This window comes from Paramormyrops kingsleyae, chromosome 17 (assembly GCF_048594095.1).
Source record: "Paramormyrops kingsleyae isolate MSU_618 chromosome 17, PKINGS_0.4, whole genome shotgun sequence".
Taxonomy (NCBI): domain Eukaryota; kingdom Metazoa; phylum Chordata; class Actinopteri; order Osteoglossiformes; family Mormyridae; genus Paramormyrops; species Paramormyrops kingsleyae.
Window position 1 is genome coordinate 9,740,812 of NC_132813.1, and position 26,805 is coordinate 9,767,616.

General features: G+C 43.9%; 2 protein-coding genes across 9 annotated transcripts in view; one reads left to right on the forward strand and one right to left on the reverse strand.

Annotated features, from left to right (window-relative positions):
• LOC111854957 (T-cell surface glycoprotein CD3 epsilon chain-like) overlaps nucleotides 1-26,805 on the forward strand; it is a 67,878-nt gene that overhangs the window by 292 nt on the left and 40,781 nt on the right. The window contains exons 2-5 of one of the 6 annotated variants that reach the window (XR_011983240.1): nucleotides 349-492; nucleotides 2,350-2,610; nucleotides 22,315-22,506; nucleotides 26,452-26,578. The exons of 1 other annotated variant lie outside the window; for it this stretch is intronic. The gene's annotated coding sequence lies outside the window, so the exon portion shown is untranslated. Of the gene's footprint in view, nucleotides 1-348; nucleotides 493-1,110; nucleotides 2,611-22,314; nucleotides 22,507-26,451; nucleotides 26,579-26,805 lie in introns of those variants that run through there. 4 more of the 6 variants (XR_011983239.1, XR_011983238.1, XR_002840788.2 and 1 more) reach the window with 4 other exon arrangements.
• scn2b (sodium channel, voltage-gated, type II, beta) overlaps nucleotides 7,438-26,805 on the reverse strand; it is a 28,461-nt gene continuing 9,093 nt past the window's right edge. The window contains exons 1-5 of one of the 3 annotated variants that reach the window (XM_072701244.1): nucleotides 22,093-22,317; nucleotides 17,588-17,754; nucleotides 15,708-15,918; nucleotides 14,529-14,724; nucleotides 7,438-12,229 (exon numbers count right to left, since the gene is read on the reverse strand). In XM_072701244.1, the coding sequence (XP_072557345.1) occupies nucleotides 12,196-12,229; nucleotides 14,529-14,724; nucleotides 15,708-15,918; nucleotides 17,588-17,737 (591 nt within the window). In that variant the 5' untranslated portion in view covers nucleotides 17,738-17,754; nucleotides 22,093-22,317 and the 3' untranslated portion in view covers nucleotides 7,438-12,195. Of the gene's footprint in view, nucleotides 14,725-15,707; nucleotides 15,919-17,587; nucleotides 17,755-22,092; nucleotides 22,318-26,805 lie in introns of those variants that run through there. The other 2 variants (XM_072701242.1, XM_072701243.1) reach the window with 2 other exon arrangements.

Genomic DNA, 26,805 nt, shown 5'->3' on the forward strand with positions numbered 1-26,805 from the left:
GTGCAGCCGGCGCTGGCGAGGTGCTGCAGCGGAGGCAGGGAGGACAGGCGGAGAGGAGGGGGGCAGGAGGAGGGGCTGCGTGGCTGTGCTTGCATCTGGGTATGCGCTCGCTCGGGCTCCGGAGGCTCAGTGCGGCGCGGCGGGCTGCGATCCGGCTCTCCTCTCGTGCCGGTACCGGCTCCCGTCTCTGGCTCTCCGGTGCGCCTTTCTGCCTCAAACCCTTCCCAGCAACGGCTGGCCCTCGCTCAACTTTCCCTCGCTCTCTTTCCTGGCTCAATGCCACGATCTCTCCCTCTCTCAATCTCTCCCTCCCTCTCTCTCTCTCTCTCTCTCACTCTCTCTCCGTAGCTCTGATCCCCCACCCCCCTTTCCCATTCGTTGCTGAGTTCAGGGCGATTGCAAACGCAGGCACTTTTTGTGCTAAGAAGGTTTTAAATCAGAGGGTTTCTGCAATGCAGGTTGGAGAGCCGTCAGTCCGGAGCTGTCGGCAAGGTCTGACACGTATCGTTATACTCGCCAAAGGACAGGGAAAGTTCACATGTTTGCGATCATATGTTTGCATACAGTCCTCTGGCTGCTTTTTAAAAACCTCCTCTGTTAATATATAGATGCCTAAATTTACAGGCAAGCATGCTTTGGGTGCACAGTTTGAGTATCTACATGTGTTTGTTCTTGTGCGAGGGGAAGGGAGTGTTATACCGCGAATATCTCCCTCTGTCGCTTAAATTTGCCCTGTTTCAAGTGGCAAAGCCAAGCATCACCTGACTTGGTAATTTGAATGCCTTCCGTCTTCTCGAGATTAAGTGTCTGGACTGGGTTTCCTGACCCTGCGCCAGCCCCCTGCAGCTGGCCAAGTGTCCGGTTCTTCGTTCTCAAGGCGGCAGACATTTGAAGCCCAAGAAAGAACCATCTAGATTTACTTGAGACGGTTCGGAAGGGTGTGGCGGGGGGGCTGAGAGGAGGTAGTAAACATATGTACTTTTTAAAGGTCATCGTAACTAAGCCACGGGGGTCCTGTTACAGGCATAAACAGAAAATGAAACCAGTCAACGAAACTGGACCTTGGATCTCAGTGGAGCGGCTGTACCCCTACATCCTTAATGAGTAAATGCTGATTTATGTTACTGACGGATATTTCACAGTCTTACATAACAATATGTCAGTGTTACTCAGTGTTACTCTGTGCCCGTCAGTATCTGTGTGTGCGTATCTAGATTGTGTGCCTTTCATAGCTTATGTGTGCCTTTTATAATATATATGTACATATGCATATAGGCCGGTTGCATGCGGGTGCGTCCCCGTGTACCTGGGAATGGTACAGTCCACCGTGCACTATCCGCACACGTACAGTAACAGCGGCGCGCTAACAAGGCCGTCCGTTCTGTCAGACTCCTACCTGCAGAGCGGCGCACGTCACCTACAGTAACCTTCGCGCTCGCGTTCCGGCACACGCCCCCTGTTAGCAAGAGACAGGAAGGCCAGTTATCCACACCGGTTTTATTTAGTTCCTGGTCCTAGTTCCTAGTTATATCCACCCCCCGTGGAGTGGAGTGATTTATGATGTCGCCCCTCCAGAGGGCCGGGCCGCATCTGCATCCGTTGCGCTTACCACAGACCTCCATGTACCACGCGCAGAGTGACCTTGAGAAATACCATCTTTGTTGGGGAGGGGGGCTGTGTATGCAAATTACCAGCCGGCATTTCCTGTAATGTAATCTACTGTATGTGGTGAGAGGTGGCGGGCGGGGGTGCAAAGGGAGAGAGATGTAAGAGATGGCGATCCAGAGAGACCTGGGGGAGTAACGGACATGGGGGTGGATTATTATAGGCCACGGTTATCAGGAAAGCTTATTTCCAGGAGGTGCGGCACAGCTTAAGTGAGACAGAGGCGAGGAGAGAGTGCTGTAGGTTTTTGGGACAAAGAAAGATGCAGCAACATTAAGGACAAGGGGAGGGTCCCGCGAGGCTTCAGGGACATGCTCAGTCACTGCGCGCTTGGAGGAAGGGAGGACATGAAGTGAAATGGAAATGAACATGTGAATAGAAAATAAAGAGGCATCAGAGGACCAATGAGGAAAACAACCTGGAGAGATCTGTGTCCCCCCCAGCCTGCAGTCAGGGGGGGGGGGGGGGGGTGGATGATGAGGCAAAAGTCTTTGCAGGAGGGAGGAAGGCAGGAGATTGAGTTGAGAGGGCAGTCGAGGGAGGCAGTGGGAGCCTTCAGAGGGACTCAGTTTCCTCACTGTCACTTCTACCTCTCTCTCCATCTCTCTCGCTCTCTCTCTCTCTCGCACACATCCACTTCTCAGTTTGCAGTTGACACAATGTAGAACATTCTCTTTTAAAAAGATTACCGACACTGCTTCTTGCCGAAGTTGGAGACCTCAGGCCGTCCCACAAACGACTCAGCGTCAGTAGAAAAAAAAGCGGAGCGCCCCCCCCCCTCCCCATACCTCCCTCATCAGTCTCCGCTCCCCAGCGAGACGTAACTGCAAGAGGACCAGTAAAGGTGGAAGAAAGGGACGATGCTTTTACGTGTGTTTTACTCACCGGGATGGAGAAGAAGAGAGAGCTGCTTTATCCGCTGGACTCACCAGATCCGCAGAGAAGGTAGGAAGAAGTTCATCGCATTCAGAATTGTCTCCGTTTCTCATTTTGCGTGAAAATAATATCCTCTGGGCAGCAGCAGTATTTGCATACAGTATAAGTACAATTAATTTGTTTCTGTGAATTTGTTTTAACACAAAACTGGTGCAATTTTGTCTCATGGCTGAACGAAGATCAGGACATGGTGCTAAATTAGTTTCTGTGCCTATTTCAGTGATATTGTATGAAATTACAAGTAGCAGTAAAGTTGTGAGTAGAATTGACGGTGATAAGCCCAGTGACTGTTTTGTCAGAAAGAAAAAAAAAACTCTTTGAATGTCCTTTCTTTTAATTAATGCGGCATTAAAATAGAACACTTGCATTTGCAACAATTGCATTTAGCATTTAAACACTAGCTATACATAGCAATTAGCCATAGTTCCGCATACTAAATTTTCCATTTTTAGGTATGTTGAAGCTTTAATTTCTGAGGGTCTGTGATCTTTAACTTAAAATATTATTGCTTATAAATATTCATAAGAAGCTTTGCAGGTACATATGTCACATTCCATCTCTGGTCGAGCCATATATGCAGTAACCTACAGACTATATGAGGTCAAAGAACAGCTAATATTAACTACAGAGCAGAAAATGATGAGCCCAGGTTATTTTATCAACATCCTTTGATGCTGAGAAAATATATGAAATCAATAAAACCCTACATTAGTTGGTAACTAATAATGACATTGAAATAAGAGGCTCTGTGTCAGAAAGGTATGGATGCTAAGAATGCCGCTAGCTATTTATCTGATTGTTTCATTTTTTTGATTTCCTCTGGGATTTCATTTCTAACAGAATTAGAAATGGCAATAGATCAATTCACACAATAACAAGGTGACATTTTTACGAACGATATTATCACCCATCTTCAGAAAGCTCCTGCTACTGAGCGTCAGATCTTCAGCCTTAACTTGTGCTTTCCGAATTATTTCTCTGAAATTTTTACTGGAAAAAGCTTCTTTTTTTTCTTCTTTCCCGTAAGTCGCATGTTTTAGACCTGAAATTTCAGACTCAGATGTGTAATCAATGGTGGTCAGGAGAAAATGAAATTCTAATGTTCGCCTGCTCTTTAGCGTCATGGAGTCGATTCCAGATTCCAAAGTGCCCTACTCTGTCATCCTTTTCTTCTCAAAGATGATTTGTCAGAAACACGTGTCAACAATAGCTTCCTTACATAATCTATTGTAATTACAACAATCTAAACATATCAGAACAATAAAAACTTATTTTTCAACCTTTACCCTAGGATTACATTTCACTCAATTCATAATAATATTCATAGCAAAACCTTATGTTTGATCATTACTAACATTCCAAGAACCAGTATCAAGGGCCTTTTGACTCTCGTCCTAATTTATTCCTGTCCTGTTCAGAGCAAATGCTTTCCCAGTACAAATGTCAATCTTTCACTCCTTATACTGTATATGGTTCTTCCACAAATACTAGAAGGAGTTGTTGTTAGTCCCTAACAGCTCAGTGGAGAAAACTAAGTAGCTTGCTAAACTTTTGAGCCTGTTGCTTAACGGGAAGGTGATGCAATGTATGGGATGATGATTAATGGTCTGCCTGTATGGATAAGCGAAATCCTAGCCAAAGAGCGGCGTGTGCACCACTACTCACTGTTCTGAATATGTTAGTGAGAAAACATGCAGTTTACGTCAACTGCCAGGGTTTTGCATGCATTTACATTAATTCAATTGATGACTGACATGAGTATAATTCTAGTGCAGCTGGTGTACTGTTTACATGTTGTTTTAGCATTAGCGGCTAATTTGCTTGTGGTGTAGTAGGGTGTTACTTTTGAATAAATTCATGCTTATGAAGGATTCGAAGAATTTGCAATTATACTTCGAGGAAGAATACAAGGCAGTATCAAAAACACCAAGAAGTCATTCATACCCTTTTCCTTATTTTTACTGGCGGAGTGCAATTTTTATTTAATCACAGGCTATTTTCGACAAGCCTGGATTTGAGATAGCCGCATTGCAATTTTCAGTTCATCAGATATTTTCTTCATCAGGGCTTTCCCTCAGAGAAATCCCTCCTCAAAGCAGGGGAGGACGGTATTAAACAGGATGGGAAAGGTGTTGAAATGCAAATAGTGTCTCGCACATGTATCACTAAGGAAGAAAAAAAATCCAGGGTGAGAAAATAAATTAATCACTACCTGTCAGTTCTGAAGATCTGCTTTTACTGTTAATTAGGTACGTTTGTCCATCTTCCAAAGTAGCTAAAACATATTTCCGCTTAACTTTTTAACAGTTATTAGTCAGTTTCACCGGCAGCTTCGATTAACAGGCAGATTCTCTGCACAGTCAGAAGTGTGAACTGTGGCAGATATTGTACTGTAGCCTCTGCATTTTATGATTCCGGTGTATCTCAGCAATATTGTCCCGCTACTATTTTTGTAATAACCGCGTGTGACCCAAAAGAGAGGTTGAAGTCACAACAAGGATGCCTTTGACAGGGCTGTCATCTTGGGGGGAGGACTGGGGAAATTGTCCTGGGCCATGGGTGGGGGTGGTATGGGGAGCAGGAGACGGCCCAGGTGGGAGGGGTTGCACATTATGGAGTCACGCACATGCTAATGCAAATGAAAACTATCACGATGTGCGATATGAACAGCTTGGACGGCATCGAATATTTTCAAAAGCAACGTTACTTTACAATACAGCTTACAAAACTTAGCAGCCTTTGCGATTTTAACGATGGTTTCTTTTCAAGATTCAAGATCTAGTATATGTTAAAAAAAAAAAAAGCATTAAAAAATCACCGCTTTTCCGTGAACTCTGCAAGTGCTCTCCGAGCCAACCATGATCATTTTCATCCTTGCTGTCGAACTCACTCTTAGACAGTGTGATGTGTTTGTGAGAAGTTGAACAAAAATGAGTGAGGAGCAGAAAAATAAACATGAAATAATAGCTAAAAGACAGCCTTCAGCTGCATGGAGATATTTTGATTTCATAGAGACAATATTGAGCAATAGCAAGTAATATTTGAGCACAACAGCAACAATGTTTGGATATAGTCTATTTTGGTACATTTTCAACTACTTTTCTGTTTTATAAATTTTGGTTTTTTTTATTGCAAAAAATGACTCTCCACGCCATTAAAGCATTGCTTTTACACGTTAATGGAATTAATTGTTTGGCTCCCATAATACATACTACTTCTCAAAGCCACACAATACTTAAAGCAGAGTATTAATTGAGTTTATCACTGCAAAAGCCTCACGCTACTGAGAGCTCCTAAGAGCTGGCTGCAAATCACAATTCTAGTAGCACAAAGCCCAAATATCATTGTTAGTTTTCCAATACCTACATGGGTATCAGTACTACTGCATTAAAATAAGGCTCCTATACATGAGTTACATAACGACATTTAAGTATTTGACATTAAACATTTCCATTTACTCAGTGCTTTCACAGGTGAGGACTTCTTTTCAAGAAGCGCATAACCTTACAGGGTGTGCAAAGATATTGCTCCATAATCATAGAAAAGGACTGATTTTCAAATGATTGGTGACCTTCTCCTCAAAAGCAAGCACCTGGTTATACCATTAGGTTTAAGTGGGATTTTTTAAAAAGAGTTCCAGTAATGTGGTAGGCATGAACTTCCAGCCCTGGTTTGCCAAATGACAGATGACTTTTTATGAATTTTATCAGCAGAATAGAGGTCGACCACTACAGTAGCAAACAGATACGAACTAAACCGTAACCTCTGCAGAATAAAACATTGCAGATTTTACTGGGCCACAGAAAATTAGAACATGGAAAAAGGAAAAAAAAACATATAACCTTCAGTTGAACGACGCAGGTGAACATGATGTGAATACAATGAGCAGGAGAAGCAGATCCTGGGACGTCTTGCTCTCTCCTTGTTTGTCTTTATTTTCTCCATCAATGTTCAATAAAAAACAGCATTTCGAAAGAGAATATTTCACAACTAAATAGTAGCATAAAATACAGTTCGGGTTTGGAAGACGACCCCTGGGGCCTAAGCAGGCCTCCATCCTTTTCTGCCTGGACAGTGGGTGATTTTTTTATCCAGTCCTCATTTTTCAGTAGATGTACACTGGATGCCACCATCATACAGTAGGTGATTCTAGGCCCTACTTAGGGGTGCTTTAGCCAGCCTATTTTTTTCTCAGCCCCCCATGACAAATTATTTTTCAAAATCCATTTAGCAATTTTGGCCCATATTTTCCTAAACATTTCATGCAAATTTTATTGCCTGAAAACTTGATTTCCTTTTTAGGGGATTGCGGGGTATTTGGTATTTCTTCAGATTTAATTAAAGCCCCCCAAACAGTCAAATCCAATGAATCATCCCTGGTCAACATCATCGCGTAACTCACACTGACTAGTGAAAAGAATCTACTTTTGTGCTAAGTTACCCTGCAGCAAGTTAACCTTCTTTTACTCTGCCACATTTGTACCAAACAAAGTCATGTATAATTACTTTCTTACAATCGTAAAACTTTTTATTATTTAGTAGTCTGATGTCACTTTTAGTTTCAAGAATCTTCCTTTTGTTGTTTTGCTTATATGCGGAAAGAAAAGTAGTCAAAAATTACATTTGAAAATCTAACACGCTACAGACAACTAAATACAATCGGTTTAGAACTGGACTGCTATGACTCTTTCAATTAATATCTGACATGCAACTATATATTTTTGTGGAATGGTTTAGCTTATGTAGGTAATGTCATAAAACAGCATATTACACAGAACTAAATCTAAGTACTGTTGGTGTTATTTAGGTTATCTATAAAAGACCGAGAAATAAAGCTTGTTTTTTTTTAATCAAGTTTATTTCAAAATATGTGTGATTACAGTGCATTTTTAGTTATACAGGATGCAGCGCGAGCATTTTGGTGTTTTTTTTCCATAAGGGGATTGATTATCCCACTCAGGATTACAGTGCAAAAGTAGCATGCATGTATATAGACAGACAAGCAGACACAGGATCCAGGTTTCTAACTGGCTCAGCATTCACTGCAGTACTAAAGCCATCAGCTTGGTTTGGTGAAACTGTTTTTTTTTTCCCCAAATCAAAATCCAGTATCCTTCACCATCCTGATCTTACTGTACATGGAGATCAATAAAATCAAGGCAGGCAGTCTTTGATATGTACCAGACTAAACTTATACATCATCATTCTTTTGCGTCCTGTACAACCTAAAGAAGATCCGATTTGAGAAGCACAGTTACTAAACTGGATCACAATATATTTCATTTCAAGATTCTCATTATTACAGTTTACTTCACTATATAATTGTGCTGAGAAATACTTCAGACTTTAAATCAATTTCCAGTTGGCTCCCAGTGCAAAATTCAAGAAAACTAAGAACAGTTGCACAACTAAGAAACTCAGCAAATCCTATAAACAGAAAATATTTAAACATATAATTAAAAAATATGCTTGGAAATATAACTGGCTTTTCATACACGGTAAGCGAGCTACATGTACGCACGTATGCTCTTCCTTTTTAAGTACCCATTGACCGAGTTCAAATAGGCAACGATAGTTACCCCAATGGTCATATCCACGTTACAGAGTATAGCATCCTAACAGGGAGGACACAGGAACCCAGAAGCCATCGGACAGAACACAGCTCACTGCCTGCTGGACACAAACAGAGAGAATCTACAGTACATGGTGATGTGGTCCTACTTGGTCTAGCAGGTGAATAATGGGTTCGGAGGTGCCGGATCACCGCTTAATACAGACTGGCACAACTCCCATCTTTAACATCAGAAATATGCCCCTGTGTCTTGGCTTTGTTTAGGATTAATACTATGGGGATGTGAATGAGAATCCAAAGTATATGAAATAACAATCTTCGCAACATTATTCCGAAGATGCTTTTATGGGTCCTCTCAGGGTATATACATTCTGTCACATACTGCAGGGTTAATCAGTTAAACAGCTCATATCAGAATCTGTGTGAACTGTGTAGGCAAAGTGTACTCAACTGACAGTGTGGGACGGTTTGAAAATATAGTAAAAAGAACACAGCCAATTACTGTATTGGAACGAATAAGCTGCACCGTGATGTTTCAGCAGTAAACAAAAGACTGACATATCGTTAAAAATGCAGGCTTGTAAATCTGTAGTTATGAATGATTCCAACTCCACCCCCTGCAGTAAATTCAGTGAAAGTTACATCCCTAATTAAATACCGTAATCCTCTGATTAGTACCCCCCCCCCCCCAGAATTGTAAACAAGCTTGAGTTAAATTAAATTACTCAAGAAACAGTAGAGTGATCATCCACAGACAGAACTCCTGTCCTCCAAAGTGCACAAATACTACATCAAAAGCAGCAATGGCGATATCAACATCAAAAACACACATGAAAGAGAATGAAAAGACGACAACAAAACCAGATAATACTTCACATATAACAATGAAAACGGCTCGAGTGAAAAACTGAGTCTGACAATACAGTTTTGGCAAAGATATTATGTGAAAGCAGCCTGTTTCAAAGGAGAGAACGGTGCGTGAGAAGCAGAAAGTTCAGAGACAGCTGTCCGTCAGGGAATTAGCAATGCATCCCTAATTTCAATTAGGACTCCTGCACAAAGGTGACCTGCAGATCCTTTCATGCAGCTTCATTCATGTAACCAGATGGTAAAATTCTGTTTACTTTAACTTAGTTTCCCAAAAGCCTCCCAAAACCACTTTATCACACAGAACTAATAGCAAACTGTTTTTTATTTTCTCCAGGTAATACAGGATTGCTCACCTGCGAGTGTGCTTTTCTTCTGGCATTATAAAAACATACACTAACAACCTTGTCATTGACCTGTGGCTATTCTGAGTATTGCCTTTTCATTGTTGTTTTCAGGACAGAGAATACTCAACTAACGCTACGTTTGCTTGTTGGTCCCGCCATAAATGGTTTAACAGCGTAATCGCATTTCTTACAAAACGACAAGCCCTGACTGTAATGGCAGAAAACCAGCGTTGACACAATCCAAATATATGAGATGGTATCAGGTCGCCACAGACCGGCAGTTCTCTCTCAAAACAAACTGAGAGCGCAGATCATTACATAACAAAAAACACAGTTTTGCTTAGTGCATGGTCAGAATTGGTCACTTAACACTGTACAATTCGACCTGATTGAATTCCTTCGTAGTCAGTTGCTATTTACAGGCCAAAGTCATGGCTTGGTTCAGATGTGTCCAGTATCACACCTCTCAGGCACTCCTGCAACCCTGGATTCTCTGCAGTCGCTGTATAAAAGTATCACAGACAACATGTACAGCAGACAAAAGTCCCAGACATTTGAAAAACTGCAGTTAAGACAGAGAGTGCAGTAATAAATGGCAGTAACTCTGATAAACTGTATAATATTCATTCTATTTTTGGTTAAAAAGTAAAAATATATAGATTTATAAATTGTACTTCTAAATTTATAGTTGAACTTGTTACAATGTACTTTTCCCTGAATGTATTGGAATTAAGAATTTGTCTTTATGTATTTAAGTTTTTATTGTACTCAGTTAAGACTTTGAGGGGCAGTGCTAGGAGTACTGTATGTGTGTGTGTGTGTGAGAGTGTGTGTGTAAGTGTTTGTGTGTGTATAGGTTTATTCAAAATAGCAAGTTTTTATTACATTGTGGGGAACATTTGGTCCCCACAATGTAATAAAAACTTGCTATTTTGACATTGTGGGGACCATTTTTCAAGGTTCCACAAAGATTTGTGAATGCAATCAAAAAATTAAAAAATGCAAAAAGTCTTATTTTTTGTTTTGTTACTCGTAGTTAGGGTTAGGGCTGGGTTAAGGTCGTCATGTTGGGATTAGGGTTTTCCCCATAGAAATGAATGAAGAGTCCCCACAAAGATATATTTACAAATGTTTCTGTGTCTGTGTGTGTGTGTGCGTGTGGGTTATGGCATGTGGGTGTATCTGAGCAGGTGTCTGTAGGGAGAAGGTTCAGCAGGAGTTTTTGCTTCGGCTGTGGGTCTGACCTTAATCTGAGCTACTTAAACCTTGAGAGCTGTACAGGAATGATGGAAGCCACCACAGCCAAGACAGCAATGAGTTACTGCAGACCCGGCCAGGGCCACGATCTGCGAAAAAGAAGGGCTCTCCGGGAAATCGGTTATGTTGCCTATTTTCATGTACAGCTCTGGTAATATGACGAACCAAACTAGAGAGCACCATGCATTTTACTAGATGCATCAAAAAAAGAAAAAAACTCCACATGCTGATGTCTGAAGCAGGTTACAGTGGCTATAAAGCTAATGTACAGGTATATGTGTGAGCAAGCAATAGAGATAACGCAGGATATCCCTGGGTTTGGAACAAAGGGGATCCACCCCCGATATTTTCATTCAGGGTAATATGCTTCACACATTCAGAGAAGAGCACAGACACACTACGATGCTAAAGATCTTCAGTGGTCAGATCGACACACACTCCGCAGGCACAGTCCAACAGGACTGCATGCTTGTGCACATTACTGCCTTTAGGCTGAATTATATTTCTGCGTGGAATCAACACTGCAGGTAGCTGCGTAGCCCTACACAGTAGCCGAGATTTTTCAAACAGCATCGGTAGAAACACGCCCCCTTTTGGCAGGTTTTGCCGTGGCAGGAGAAAGGTTAGAAAAACTGCCTTCGCTTATGCTGTAGCCCAGTGTGTCCCAGTCCAGTCCTGGGGATGTGGACTGTCTGGCAGGGAGCTGGGAAATCATGGACTGACTCTGGATCCCAGTGGACCAGATTGGGAGACCCTGCTGTAGCCTGACGCCTGTAGTTACATGTCTTGGGAGGTGTGAGTCAGGCTACGGCATAGATTCTACGCCGAAGTATAAATCAGCCTTTACTCAGAAGTGCAAATGGGTCCAAACTCACGTCAACACGCATCCTGTCAAACGACGGTTGGACCAGAGTCTGCACGCAAGGCATGCTGCTGTCGTGAAATGCGCCGCGTCGTGAGGTATGCAGAGACGCGTAATCAGGCAGTCGGCAAAATTTCCTTAGTTATATCTTGATATGGTCAGTAGATAAAGCAAGTTTAAACAGATGACTATCTAGAATGAAGGGGGAGATGTTTGCTTTAAAAACCACCCCTGTTCATTTGGCCTTTCACTGTGCAGTGTCCATGTACTTGGTGGCCACGGAAGCTTTGCGAGGAATATCGCTCTGAGACATAAGTAACTTCTAAGGGGAAGCAAAGAGCTCCGGGGAATAGCGACAAAAAGAAGTGAGGACAGATAGTAAGAGGAACAAAAATCAAAGAGCATAAAAGTGGGAAGAGAAAAAAACAGGCCAGGAAAAAAGGACAGGGTCAAAAAAAAATGAATAATGAATAAGTAGTGACCTGACTATGCTAAAATCCCCGGTAGAAGAAGGAACAGGAGGGCGACTCGGGGAGAAGGGTTTGCTAATTGGTCGTCTTCTATTGTCCGTGGCCCCCAAGCGAGACAGGAAGGTGAGGATGGTGGAAGATGGTGATGGATTGGGGTGGGGGGGGGGGCAGCTGGAAAGGCGGGGCATGAGGGCGGCGCGATGGCCGTTTGAGCAAAATTCAGTAGACGTCTTCGGGCAGGGAGTAGGCATGTCTGGAAGACGGGAAGAGAACAGGGAAGAGTCAAGTGCCAAAGTCAGCACTGGAGACACACGTCCTCAGTCTTAGAAAGAGCACAGAATGCATGCCAAGGAGGGGCATCGGCAAACAGAAAAACACACAAGACACCAACAGAGACGTCTCCATACTGCCAGTAGGAAACTAGGCAAGATACTACAAACAGAATTATACCATCTCCGTGGACAGAAAAAACATGAAGATTAAAACAGAAATAATACTGACGAACATTCACAGGGTAGAAGGTGAACAATGGAAACCACATGTATCTGCTGGTGACACCTGACATTCTTTATTCAATTGACCCCTGGACAATTTTCCCATAAAATAAGAGTGATACTTGCAGTAGTGTTTTGACATTTTGTTTGAAATAAGATAATCAGATGAAATCTTTGTAGTGGTCTGAACCCGTCTTGGCATGAATCTGTTGATATTGGATCCAGTAGCTTTTTCCTCAAAGCTTTTCTGCTATGGTCAGTGCCTCGCTCTAAAGCAAGGTGCCACATCGATCATTTGCACCCGTGTTCCCTCGTTACACTAAGTGTTGTAGAGTAACAAGCACACCCGAAGCTTTTGCCAATGTTTCAGGGCCACCTGTCAGGATAACGGCTCCAATGTCCATGGTAGCTAGAGGGAAGAAGGACTTAACACTCACAAGAAGGGTAAAGTCGTCATTCTCAGACAATGCCCAAAGGTCTTTAGGAGGGGAGGCTGAGGAACGGCTCATCGCACAAACAAACTACACAATCACACAAAAACAAGCACTGACAGCAACAAAATGCTACCCAACAGCTCAGCCAGCAGCACTGCCCCCTCCACTCACGACCACAAGCATTGCTTCTTAGCTGCACGAACATTGTTCTGAGGGTGGGCAGAACCTGCGACGAGGTCCACCGATGAGGCACAATGTTCCTGCATTTTGGGCATGCAACAAAGTTGCAGCAATGGCGTAATATTGCACCGGCAAAATAGCGACAACAACCGCAATTTGCCAGCTTGGCCAGGTGCAGAGATTAAGAGGTATAATGCCCCTTGTGTTATGTTTACACACTTCAAATCATGGCATAGTGAGATTCAGCTCTACATCTCACACTTTCAACCAAAATCACTCACAGCAGTGGGAAGGATCCCAATTCCAGCCATTCCTCCCTGGTATGTGAACCCATGTCTTTTGCATTGTTAGCACAATGCTTTACTTGTTGAGTTACAAGAGTAGCACACAGCTCTATCTGGGAGTGTCTGCAATGTCATGGCCTATGGTTCATCTGCCTACTCCATGACATTCTCTCAGGCATTCACTGCTCCCCCACACGGGATCAGAACAAGAGGCAGAAAAGCTATCAGAGAGCACAGTGGGTGGACAACCGGGGTGGTTATATTGTTAATTTGTGTCCGGGGAGGGGCGGGGTTAGATAGTCACATGACTACAAAAGAAATCACCAGGCATAGATCTCTTTACCAGCAAGGGGGGGAAGAGGGCCTTCACCAAACTTTCGGCCTTCCCAGGACGGTGCTGGCCGGTTATAGCTGCCTGGTAAGGTTACAGCACAGACAAATACGGAGAAGAAGAAAAAGAAGGAGAAAGGAGAAACGTATTGGTGACAAGTTATGGGGCCAGCAGGTAGTGGGCAGCCTCCCATGGCTAAAGGGGCAGAGGGGGGATGAGTACGATCGACCCACTGGAGGCCCAAACAGTTCCCAGAATTCCCCCTGGCTAATACTTGAGATGAAATCCAGTTGGTCCATCGGCCCGTGAGGACCGGTTCTGCCCAATCTCTTGGTGGCTTCTGGGACGTTTATTTCAGGAAACCCTCTGTCTCCGTAATGCTATTTTTGATGTGAAAGGCGAGAGGGCTTGCACAGAATGATATAAAATAATTTCTGCATGGGCTCTTTTCTACCTTGACCAGAAGGCCGTGCTAGATCACCACCCACCCCCCAACTTATAAACCTCTGCACGCTGCCACTTCATTCCTCGGAGGTGATGGATTTTGATTTTCCACTCGATTCGTTTTTGACATTAAACACGCAGGGGCGTGGCCGGAAATTCCGGGCCCCCTGACGAAACGTCACCTTGGGTCACCTGTGCCCCCTTATATTATATATTATTGTCATTTAACTCAGGGGCTCGTGTAAAGTGCCGGGGCTCCTGAATCTGCCTGGGTATCCAAGGAAGCTACTGGAAATTCAAGAGTGAGGACACTATAGGGAGATGTAGATCACGAGAGGGGAGGAGAAAGAGGGGAGGAGAAGGAGGGAGAGAGAAAAATGCTCACTTGGTGCCCTCCTCGGTGCCTCCCTCCGCGTCCGTCTTCCCTTCCTCTTCCATCTTCTGCTCGTCGGAGATGAGTTCTTGTTTCCTCCGGCGACGGACGCACTTGATGATCACCATGGACAGGATGAGCACCGCCAGAATCCCCCCCACCGAGGCCCCCATGACTACTGCGATGGTGGAGTCCCGAGGCGGGGGCACTGTGGACCCAAAAGGGGGGCCCGGTAAAAGACCAGGGAGGGGGGGGGGGGTAAGGTAGGACAGGGAGTGAGTGACGGGGTGGGGCGGGGCTTATTTTAGTGCACTATTTTCCAGGGCCGGCCATAATCATCTTTCACTGCAGCAATTAAACCATTTACCAGGGGATTAAACTGTCATTTAATAAGACCCTTTATTAATTCAGAAAGCCTGATTGTAGGAGATGGCAAGGAGAAGGGGGGGCCAGACAGCGGGCATACATCGCTTACGCCAGCGCAGGGCCGTAAACAGCCAGAGCGGACAGAGATGCCGTCGCATCAATAAATAAAAATGCACCTCTGCTGAGTCATCATGCCTGGGTGGGCTAGACCTCCACTGCAATTTAATCGGGCAACAGAGTCCATAATTCATAATAATGTGGAATGTCCTTTATTATATAGCATTTTTGACCACTTCAGAAATGAATTTCAGATCATATACTCGCCATATATTTGCCACCCATACTTGTAGTCAGCTGTAGCCTGAATGCTTTGTTTACCAAATTTGTCTACCTGTTATTGCATTGGATAACGCACTGGGCCTTCCCCCCTCCCCCAACACCCTGTACATCCATCTTTCTAGACCAATTTCCCGACCCAATCCTAGGGGACCCCCAGACAATCCACATTTTTGCTCCCTCCCAGCTCTCAGCCAATCAAGAACACCAGATGCTTGGTATGGGTGTGTTGGGGGCTGAGAGGGAGCAAAAATATGGGCTGTCTGGGGGCCCCCGAGGACTGGGCAGAGAAATACTGGTCTAGACTGCTGGCCCCCTACCCATAACTTCCGAAAAGCATCAGACAGGATCAAATGAATCCAGTTCAACATTTAAATGCGTAAACGGATCAATTGCCATAGTCATGTAAGTAAACTTTTAAATTATCTGTATCCCGCTCCTTTACACCCCCCCCCCCCACACACACACACACACACCCAGTATCCTTACACTCTGTGACGACGTTCAGCGAAATCGAAGCATTGCCCAGCTGCCGGTCTGGGGGGTTTCGCACATAACACTTGTAGATCCCACTGTCGGACATCTGGACGTCAGAGATGGTGATGGACAGGTCGTTCTTCTCCAGGTTCCCCGCAAACACCACCCTGTCGTCGAACCGCTCCGTCCGTATGACAGTCATCCGGTGTTTAAATGTCATAAACTGAGTAAGGAAAAAAAAATTGTTATAAAGTAAAAAAGAAAATGATGCTTAAATGATCTTCATGTTGGTGTAAAACTATAATATTATGTCTGTCAAAGTGTGTCAGCATAGTCACTTCAACATCTCTCCTAAAGTCACCCCAGTATTAACAGGAACCATCCAATACACCCATGTATTTGTTGACTGCCCTACTTGCGTACCACGTTCGGATAATCAATACCTCACTTAACTAATTAAGGTCATTAATTAATTGAGCTGGTGGTGATATTTAATGAATACATGGAATGGCTGAGGTGCCCCTGAGGAGAGGATTGGGAACCCAATCAGTGATCATCTAGCCACCCAACAAGATATCAACAACTTTGACTCTTATTTTGCTTGTGTTGTAATGTTAAATTGTGCTTTTTGTTGTGAGAAAATGTACGTTTACTACCCAGATAAATAGCTCTAAACAATTTCATTGACTACCTAAGACTTTAGCACTGGTAGGCGTGCTCTTCATTTTACGATGGTTTGATTTACAATATCTCAACTTTACTGTAGCACAATAGCGATGCACATTCAGTAGTCATCAAACTTTGAATTTGGTTCTGCTCCCGGGCTAGCGATACACCGCATGATACTCTGCTCCCGGGCTAGCGATACACCGTATGATACTCTGCTCCTGGGCTAGCGATACACCGTATGATACTCTGCTCCCGGGCTAGCGATACACCGTATGATACTCTGCTCCCGGGCTAGCGATACACCGTATGATACTCTGCTCCCGGGCTAGCGATACACCATATGATATTCTCTATTGATGCTAGGTGATGACAGCATTCCAGTCACTGTAGCGAAAAAAATCTCATACAGTGTGTAACACTGCATTGTATGATGTTTTTCGGCATTTAACTAAATATTTACTTATTCAGTGACAGTAGTTATTTATTCTTGTTTATTTAATTGTTTGTTTATAATATCATATGCATATTATGGTATTTTCAGCTTTAGATCATCGGAATGTAACATCACAGTAACTTGAGAGGCACCTGTAGTATTGGTAGACACAAGTAATCTGGAGCATATAAAATAAGTGTAACGTAAATTGAATGGAAATTAAATCAGGCAATTGAGAGGTCACAGCATCCGCATCTATCTGCTTATGCTCTCACGGTCCCAAAACACTATCCACTTGGCTGAACCTGCAGCTCTCACCTGGGTCAGAGTGAGAGGTGAGTAAGTATCAGAAAGTTGACTACAGACAACCCAACTCGGTAGGTGACAGAAGACCCAATCTGGCTTTGAATGTCAGTGTTGGATTAAAGTGAAGTAAAACGATCTTCTTTAGCAGTTGCCGTAAAAAGCCATATTATGTCACTACAGTGTGATTTGGTACCTCAGAAGGAAAGGCCTGGGTGACTTTTTATCAATATAGAGAAACACAAAAATATAAAACAGGAAGAGTGTTTAATGGGTAGAGAAAACGTTAAAACGGGAACAGATAAAGGTGTTCCATAAAGAAAGATTTCTGCTAGCTAGGTTAACTTAAGCTAGCAGTCATGATTTTCCAATAAGAATGCTCCTTAAACTCCTATTAGATAGTCATGACTTCTAGCTTATGCTAACCCAGCTAACCAGGAAGTCCTGCTTCGGGATTTCTGAGAACCCCAAACTCGGAACTACTCACTATCTCCTCTGTGTCGTTAAGATCCTCCTTGTAGGTCCAGTTCATGGCAAACCTACTGATATCAATCTTGTAGCAGGAGGTAAAGGTACAGGGCAATCTAGCTGTGGTGCCATTGAGTGCGTTGACCTTGGAGGGCACCATCACGTCCATAGATGAGGCAGGAGAATCTGAAAAGCGCCAACAACTGATGATGTCTGGCATCCGTGCAAATTCCTGGAGCATTTCGCTCACAAACTAGTATGACTGACTCACCTTTAGCAATAGCTACTTTTAAAAGAGCTACTAAATCAACGACAGAAGCAGGCACTTCAGGGCTGCCAACCTTGGTCAGCTGGCTGAGATTTTCAATTCGAGACAAGCCTTCACACAAATGCACACACACGCAACAGGTTAATTAACTTGTAAATAGTCTGTATGGTTTGCAAACTAGCCCCAATGCTTTTGATGTAGCTAATATTAGGTTTATAATGGAATTATACAGATTTCTTGCATGAGTGTGAGAGTCTAAAAGCATGTCATGCCAGATGCGTGAGAGTTCCCTACCCTGACACTTCAAAGAAAGTTAAAGAGACAATATGATTTTGCCTTGATACTGTCACCATGTCAGCAGTATTAAAGCTAACAGATGGGCATCAGAGTGACTAAAGCACTTACATCACAAAAAAAAAATCAAATGACATTTCAATGAAGCTACAGGCACAATGTTAGCATGAGGTTACTTTAATACTGTCACCCCATCAGCAGTAATACACACTACATCAACGCTAATGTTTTAGCATCAGAGAACTCGCAGGACTTACACCACAACAAATGAACTATGCACAACCAGAGGTAGGTATCTTAATAACGATACTGACACAGTTGGGCAGTAGTAGCAAAGCTAATGCCAAACTTTAGAACCAAGGTTACTGCAGTAATTACTGCATGAGAAATGTACCAAAATGCCATTTTTGTCAGTATTGCTTCAAAACACAATAAACATTCCTTAAACTGTAACACCTGCTTTTTGCTCGAATTACAAGTGTATCAGAGTCTCTTTACAATGTAATGACTCATATGCACAAAGTCATTAGACTACATAAGAGCTCCCACACATTACAAGTTGTTTGGCTTTATATGGAAAAGCAATGAGATTCCGTAACCGGTGCACGTTGGTACTGACGAGCGCTAACTGGCTAGCCGCTGGCTATCCCAGCTCGTCTTCAGCGTGCATCTTATTTTAGCTGTCACAGCCCCTGCTTGCAGTGTGCGCGCGAGCGAGAGTGTGTGTGTGTGTGTGTGTGTGTGTGTGTGTGTGTGTGTGTGTATCTGAGTGCAGCTCTGCACCATCCCCTGCCTCTGCAGTCAGGAGTTTTTTCGCATTTCTGGACAGGATCCCACTGCTGCTGCAGTTATTCTCCACCGGGCTCGGCCTCTGCGGTAGAAGGCAGTCCGTCGCAGCCACTCTTCCCCTCCTGTCCAGGCTCCCTGCACACCAGCCCTGCCGCTACCCCCCAACCCCCCCCCCGAAGCTCATCTGATCAGCCTTTCTCACATACGCTGCTCTTCCTACTGCTGCAGTCTGAGCCCACCCCCCACCGCACCCAGCCAGCCTCCCTCCCTCCCTCTCAAGTAGGCAGGTGTCTTCACATGGGACTGCGGTACAGCACCTGTTCCTCGGGGAGGAGGGGGACAGACGGGCTGACGCCCACGGGGCACAGACACACACACACACAGAAAGCGTACATCCTCAGAACACAGAACCGACAGGTTCACATTTATATTGCGGACACTAATAAACAGACGCGCGTGCCGAACCGGTGGCAGCAGCCCCCCGGCGACCATCCCTCCTCTTTTCCCCCGACACGTTTTATCCACGTGCTGCACACTGTGCCGGCCAATAAAAAGTTAGACCAGGATCAGGGAATTTATAAGGAAGCAGCTACGTCACAGTCATGTGACTATACATCCGTCTCAGTATTTGGCAATTTCAGGTATGAACTTTGACCCACTGACATCTTTACAGTTAATATTACAATATCCACTCATCCATTCATCCGTCCACCGACTGCTTATCCAGCACAGGATAATGGTGAGTTAATATATTATGGTTGATACTGTAAAAAATATTGCCTAGATAAAGCAAACACTGCTATTTTTACCGATATATATGTAAAATGTGTATTATAATACACAGTACTATCGATATATTTTTTTAAACATATCAATGAATGCATGATTAGTGTCATGCAGTTATATGGTAAATGCAGCACCCTGGGACTTGGGGAATATTAGAGTTTGACCTCCGCTGGGGGGGGCTCAGTGTGGGGGGGGGGGAGGTGTCACCCTTATCCTGATTCATTAATCGCTGAGAAAAATCAATAATTGCTGTATCCTAATGGCCTATTGCTCGGGTCTGTCAAAGGCAGGACTGGCACAAGGCATGAAACACTGCAGCAGATTCCTCCTCAGCCCCCACCCCCCCCCAAGCCCCACCCATTCCTCCGCCTCCATTCTCTGCTTGCCTCTTTTCCATTTTTTTTTTTTTTTTTTGGGCACCAGCTCAAGGTCACCGCAATGAGGTGGCAGCGAGTCGCTCCGCGGCGATGCCTCAGCCGCTTCGGCCCGCGGGCCAAGCCAGCGCCCGACATGGAATTGCCGGCCATCTGCACTTCTGCACACGCACGCACACACACACACGCACGCACACACTGCACCAAATCACATTCCCAGGGGGAGTGTCTCACACACATGTGATCACAGCAACATCCCCTGTACAGAAGACAGAACACGAACTGGTCAGACACATACATGCACACACACACCCAAAACATGCTCTGAAGAGCAAATCTACATATACTTCCCCGAAAGAAAATATGTCCATGCAAGAAAAATTAATGAAGAGAAAGGAAATAAGTAGGTAGTAGTGAGTAGGTAGTACTTACCAAAATCATTAACCCGGTTACTTAGTTAACACTGAGAAGACTATTTTAGCGATGAGAGATTTCTATCAATTATATAATGCAGCACAACACATAAAACGATACCGTACAGATATTTTTTACAAGCCACATTAAATTGCTGTACATTTAAAAGGTCTGTTTATACCCAACAAGTATGGACTGACGACCTTGGAGATCAATTATTCTTTCCTGTAAAAGTAAAATACTTCAGCTATGATATACAATAATACTGCCCATTAATATAAAATAAAAGGCCTGCAAATACTACTCATTTGCAAAAGAGCTTTTAGCAATATTGACCGAAGTTATGCATATCTGATGTCTGTTTAAAATTTAATTCACGCTGTACATTCAGTTTGTACATAAAAATCACTTCCATCTACAAATCTTAGGCCTGACAGAGGCGAAGTGTGGAGACTGAGCCAAAAAACGGGTCAGTTTTATGTCAGCATAATAAATGTCTTCAAAATGGTTTACTTGCTGAGCTTCAAGGGAAAAAAAAGAAATACCAAACGAGTATGGCACACTGCTGCCATCTAGTGCTACAGGAGAGACATTGCATACTGTGTAGGATACACGCAGCTGCATTGGGCTTAATGACATCATTTTGTTCAGACAGTAATATGTAAGGGATTATTTTATACAAATCTCCAGTTAAAGTGACAACTTGGATGTAAATGCTAGGATTAATATTTAAATACTCAGGCAACTCTAAGGCAATATCTGTAAATGACTGAAATAAAGATATACAAAGTGATTCCATTGCACTCTTGCATCTTAGGCTCCTAAGCTTCAGTTAATTTCAGTTCAATTCATAGGCTTAGACTCGTCAAAAGCATACATAATGTTTATGTATAATTGCGGTTATTTTTAGCAGGCTAGACTATTGTAACAGTGTCTTTGCATGTCTTGGCAAAATATCAGTCAGACAGCTGCGGTTCATCCAGAACGCTGCTACCAGAGTCCTCACCCGCACCAAGAAAGCAGAGCATATCTCACTGCTCCTTAAATCACTGCAAGAAAGCAGAGCATATCTCACTGCTCCTTAAATCACTGCAAGAAAGCAGAGCATATCTCACTGCTCCTTAAATCACTGCACTGGCTTCCTTTGCATCACAGGATTGATTGTAAAATATTACTTGTGTACAAAGCACTAAATGGTCTCTGGCCTAAATACATTCCTGATTTATTTGAATCGTATGAAGCATCCAGACCCCGGAGGTCATCTGGGAAAGACAAAGGAAGGTGAAGCAGCGTTAAGTTTCTATGCTCCCCGTCTGTGGAATAAGCTTCCCAAAGACCTGAGGTCTGCAGAACCTGTCAGCTTATTTAAATCAGGCCTTAAAACATTACTGTTTGCTGCAGCTTTTCAATAAATTAAATCAGCAGGTTTAGTCATACACTGCCATTATAATGTAACTTTTTTTTAATAGTTACATTATGTTAGTAGCTACGATACTATTTATTTGTGTGGCTTTTATTTTTTATGGTCTTTTATTTTAATGTATCCCTGTGCCTCTGTAAATCACTTTGAATTGTGCCATATAAATAAACTTGCCTTACCTTATGAAATGATGTGGACAGACCACGAGAAATGTCTAGTTCTATTATAAAATCTTGAGAAATAATGCAGAAGCACTGCACAGTGCTGCAGCGCCATTGGCTAATAAAACGTGAATAGGAACAGTATCTGTAACACTCTGGCATCTGCAGAGATTTCACATCATCAAGGACATGGGTATAATGCCGTCTGTTTTATAACTTCTGGCTCTGCTGATTTTGCAGCAAAGGATTCTGGGTTGGAGTTGCTAGGCTGCTTACGGGCAGCAGGTGGCTATCATCACCCGTGACGAAAAGGACAAGGCGAACAGCAGGCCTCGAACAACCGTGCCAAAGCACAATGATGCAGCCCTATTCTCAAGCTATATAACCGGGCATCCATTGGCTCAGCAGCAGTCATATTTTTGTGACTATCTGGTAAGTCAAGTGACCTTACCTCAGTAGCTCCCTGCACTAGTTGGAGCAGTATTTCCCAATCTGGTCCTTGGGGAGCTGGGAGGGAGCAAAAATGTGGGCTGTCTGGTGAGGAGCTGTGAGGGAGCAAAAATGTGGACTGTCTGACAGAGGGCTGGGAAGGAGCAAAAATGTGGACTATCTGACAGAGGGCTGGGAAGGAGCAAAAATGTGGACTGTCTGATGGGGATCTGGGAGGGAGCAAAAATGTGGACTGTCTGATGGGGATCTGGGAGGGAGCAAAAATGTGGACTGTCTGATGGGGATCTGGGAGGGAGCAAAAATGTGGACTGTCTGATGGGGATCTGAGAGGGAGCAAAAATGTGGACTGTCTGGGGGTCCCCAAGGACCGGATTAGGAAATACTGAGTCAGTATGATCTGGTGTGTGAATGTGTAAGTGAATGGTGTGTCTGTGTGTGCCCTGCAATGGGTCAGCCTCCCATCCTGGGCTGTTCCCTGCCTTACGCCTGTAGGATAGGCTCTGGACTCTCCATGACCTTGACCAGGACAAGTGATTATAGAAAATGGATAATTACACGACTGAACCCTTACGGGGAACCTTGATCCTCTCCGGAGGGTGACATGTGATTTAAGAGCTTTGATTAGACAGAAAAGTGATATAATGCTGCAGCATAATGAAATGACACCAGCAGGGACATACTGCCCTTCTGAGAAAGTACGGTTAGAATAAAGAAGCAAACACCATTAGCCATTGTTACGAAATGTCACAAATCTGAACACTTTTTGAGTGAAAAGAAAAGAGAAGCTTCCCCATGGTGCATATCCGTAGCTGCTCTGTTGCAGCTGCCAAAAAGCCCAGCAATCTAATAAAATATTCACAGGGTGTCACACTATCGGGGTGCTGCCCCTGTGCACACATCGACATTCTCTCCCAGCAGTCGATTCAGCTCCTTTGTTCATCAAAGACAATTTCCTCGACAGTTCACATAACCGGCCAATTTGCCGATAGGCTGAATGACTGGAGTGGGCAATGTCATCAAAGGGTCTGTTTAAGAATGGCCCCGCCTTACGCAGGATTGGCTGTGGTGGTGGACAAAGAAGGCATAGGAGGCAAGGGTGCAGGTAAGTACCCCAGGAGATGTGTGATCTGGTCAGAGAATACAAATAAAGCTATATAGACTGTGGTGACAAAGAGGCTGTGGTCGTCACCTCAGAGGGATGCATCTCGTCCCCCTAAATCAATATGGCCGCACAGATGGGTTGATAAGAGCAGCCAGTCCCATCAGGGTCGTTGTCCTCTGGGCTCTCTGGCGTTGCTGGCAGAGAGAGTGTAAACAACCAACTTACTGCATATTTTCCATGACCTTCTCCCTAGTCCATCTTAAAGCCTTAAAGACAATCTCGATCCTTGGTTGGGGCAGCCACAACGCTGTTGGCATTTCTTTTTGGCCAGCCTTTGGTTAGAGTTAATCTGCATGGTGCTGATCTCCACCCTTCTTATGTGCAGCATAATCGTGGAGGACCGTCACATTATGCTGAGTGGATCTGCCTGTCACTGAGCTAGTGTTAAGGAGAAAGGAACAAGATCCTCAGAAACAATAAAAGAGCAAACCATGCCTCTATTTATTTTTCTGCCTGCCTCTCTTGTCCATCTGCAACACAACACTGGTGGAACAGACAACCTGGAGTGATAGATTGTGGAGCTCCAGGAGGTGACTTCTGGGATAGCATGGCTGGGCCAGCTCAATGAAGACACCAAAGAATGGCAGCGCCTGGAGGAGCAGAGAGCAGGAAGATGTCCCAGAGATGATGGATCCCCATTGCCATGGACCGAATCCATCCTGTCAGGCCCAGGAAGTAGCCATCAGTCACCCATTCACACCTCCCCAAGCACAATCAGGGGCCCTGGAAAGGTCCATATGGAGCTCACAGTCCAGTGCTTTCAATGGTCAATGGTCTGACCGCAACATTATAAATGTTAAATAATAAATGGCCTTGACTCTGAAGGGCAGGGTATTTCAGGTCCACCTTGACTTGCAACCAGAACACCACCACCAACTGCCAGCAGCACTCCAGCAGTGGTTTGGGCTACTCTATGCCTCAACACACGTTCTCCAGTTACTGGAGATATGCTGAGTCATGGGTGCAGAGTCGACAAGTCCAACCACCTAACTAACCCAAGCTGTGCCGTGGAAGACAGCAGGGAGAGTCCTCACCTGGGAATATCACCACAACAAGCAGGAAAGCAACCCACACATGGAGCAGGCAACAGAACGCAAGACCAGAAGGGCAGTGGACATTGCACCAGTGACCCACTAACCTAGAACCAAGCAGCAGAAGAGCCTTGATGAGATCAGCAGAGGTTGGGCCACCCAAGAGATGACAGACGTGGTCAAGGAAAGGAGCTGCAAGCGGCTAGCGAGCAGGAAGAGGGAGCAGCTGCAAGATATGCACCAAGATCTTTGAGGCTAGGGATGAGGACTGCATCCAGACTGACAACATCTAACACCACATAGACACCAGTGAAGAAGATGGTACAAGAGATGGCAGTAGCAGGAATGACAGAGCTGTCAGCCAGCCCATGGGCCACTGCTGCCATCCAGATGTGAAAGAATGATGGCAGCTGGGAGTTCTGTGTGAAACACCGCGACCGTAACACCCTCGAGGACCAATGGCCTGGACCAGGCTGGGAAAGTGACTATTAGCCAGGTCATCCAGCAGCTGCTGGTTCATTACCTTAAAGTAGCCAGAGGTAGAAGTGGCAATGGACCAGAGTGCAACCACAATAATAACCAAACTGGTGGAGGAGGTGTTGTGTCTCTGGTCCTGTAGGCTCCTGTTCTGTGGTGCAGGATCTGATCAGCTTCATGACAGCCACGCTTCTCTTTGGACAGGAGTTGAGTACAACAAAGGAGTTAGTTTTTTGCAGCCCCATGGGGGGGTTGCACCTCTATATAGCTATATGTTATATACAACTTATATTGTGGCCCGTGTAAAGTACGTTACTACAGCAGTTAGTGAGCATGCTCACTGGCCTCCCATCCCGTGGCCCAGTGTGGCTGAATTGTTTGTGTAACGATGTTCCCACCATGAACAGGACTTGGTGCTCACAGGATGTCGTGAAAAGCTCAGCCTGTGTGAGCTCATGTTATGAAGAAAGGTGTGAGATCTCAATAGTCTTTTTATAAACAATAAAAGGACACTATTTACCATCCACATCATGAATGTATTGAGCTCACACAATATGCCGGATTTATATCAGAAAATCCAGCAACAGCCCAGATTAAATATAAAAATTAGCCCAGAGGCCAGGTTAGCGTAGTAGCTAATTACGAATACTATGCGTTATCTTATACGCTATCAGTGAGAGAAGAACTTTAAATATCTTTCCTTTGTGTCTTGATGAAGCCAGGGAGCAGGAGTTTTCATTCTGCTCCTCAAGAAGATGCAGTTTATTCAGTTTCGTGTTTAGTCTAATCGCCTTCTGTTGATATTAAAAGCATAATTTCTTAATTCATGTCAGTAAAGTCTTGTCTAACTTTTACTAACTTTGCAGATGTCTGTACATACAAACGTTTGTCAAGATCCAGTACCAACACAACAAAAAAATATAATATTTGGAGGGACTTTGTGCAATGGACATTATAGTACGGAATATTAATGTGGAGAATCAAAGATACAAATATTGAAATACTGCAAATACAGCAAAGCACTCTTTTCAGAGTGTGGTAAACTTTGACTCTCGCTTGGAAAAAAAAACACAAATATATACTGAAGAGTATATCTGTCTCGATATGCCTGGATACAACCCAGCAAAGCACAACAGATGGTACTCCATGCCAAGAGTGTGTTACTCACCAACGTATCCCAGTTAGACTTTTCTGATGTAGGCACAGGCTTTTATACAGTAAGTCAGTAAATTCTGTGATCTTTGTTTTGTATTTTAGATGGTGATACACCTCAGTGCCATTCCATTCCCAGCTGTCGACCGGACACATTGTCCTTCTTACAGTATGTAGTGAAGCTAATGGCCTGAGCTGGACAGAACCACCCCATGCCCAGACTGATTTAAAGGTACTGTTACTTTTTTACATCCTGTTATTGATCTAATACAAGTATTCGCCAATTAGAGTAACCAACCAAAAGTATCTTCAAAAGACAAGATATATACTTATTTAACTTAAAAAAAAAAAAACTGTAAAAAAAGTTTTACATTTTTTTTTTTTTGCTGAATTATACTATCAGGACTTTTTTTAAAGTACTCTATACAGTATGTGTGTCAGGCAGACCTTCTTTCTTTT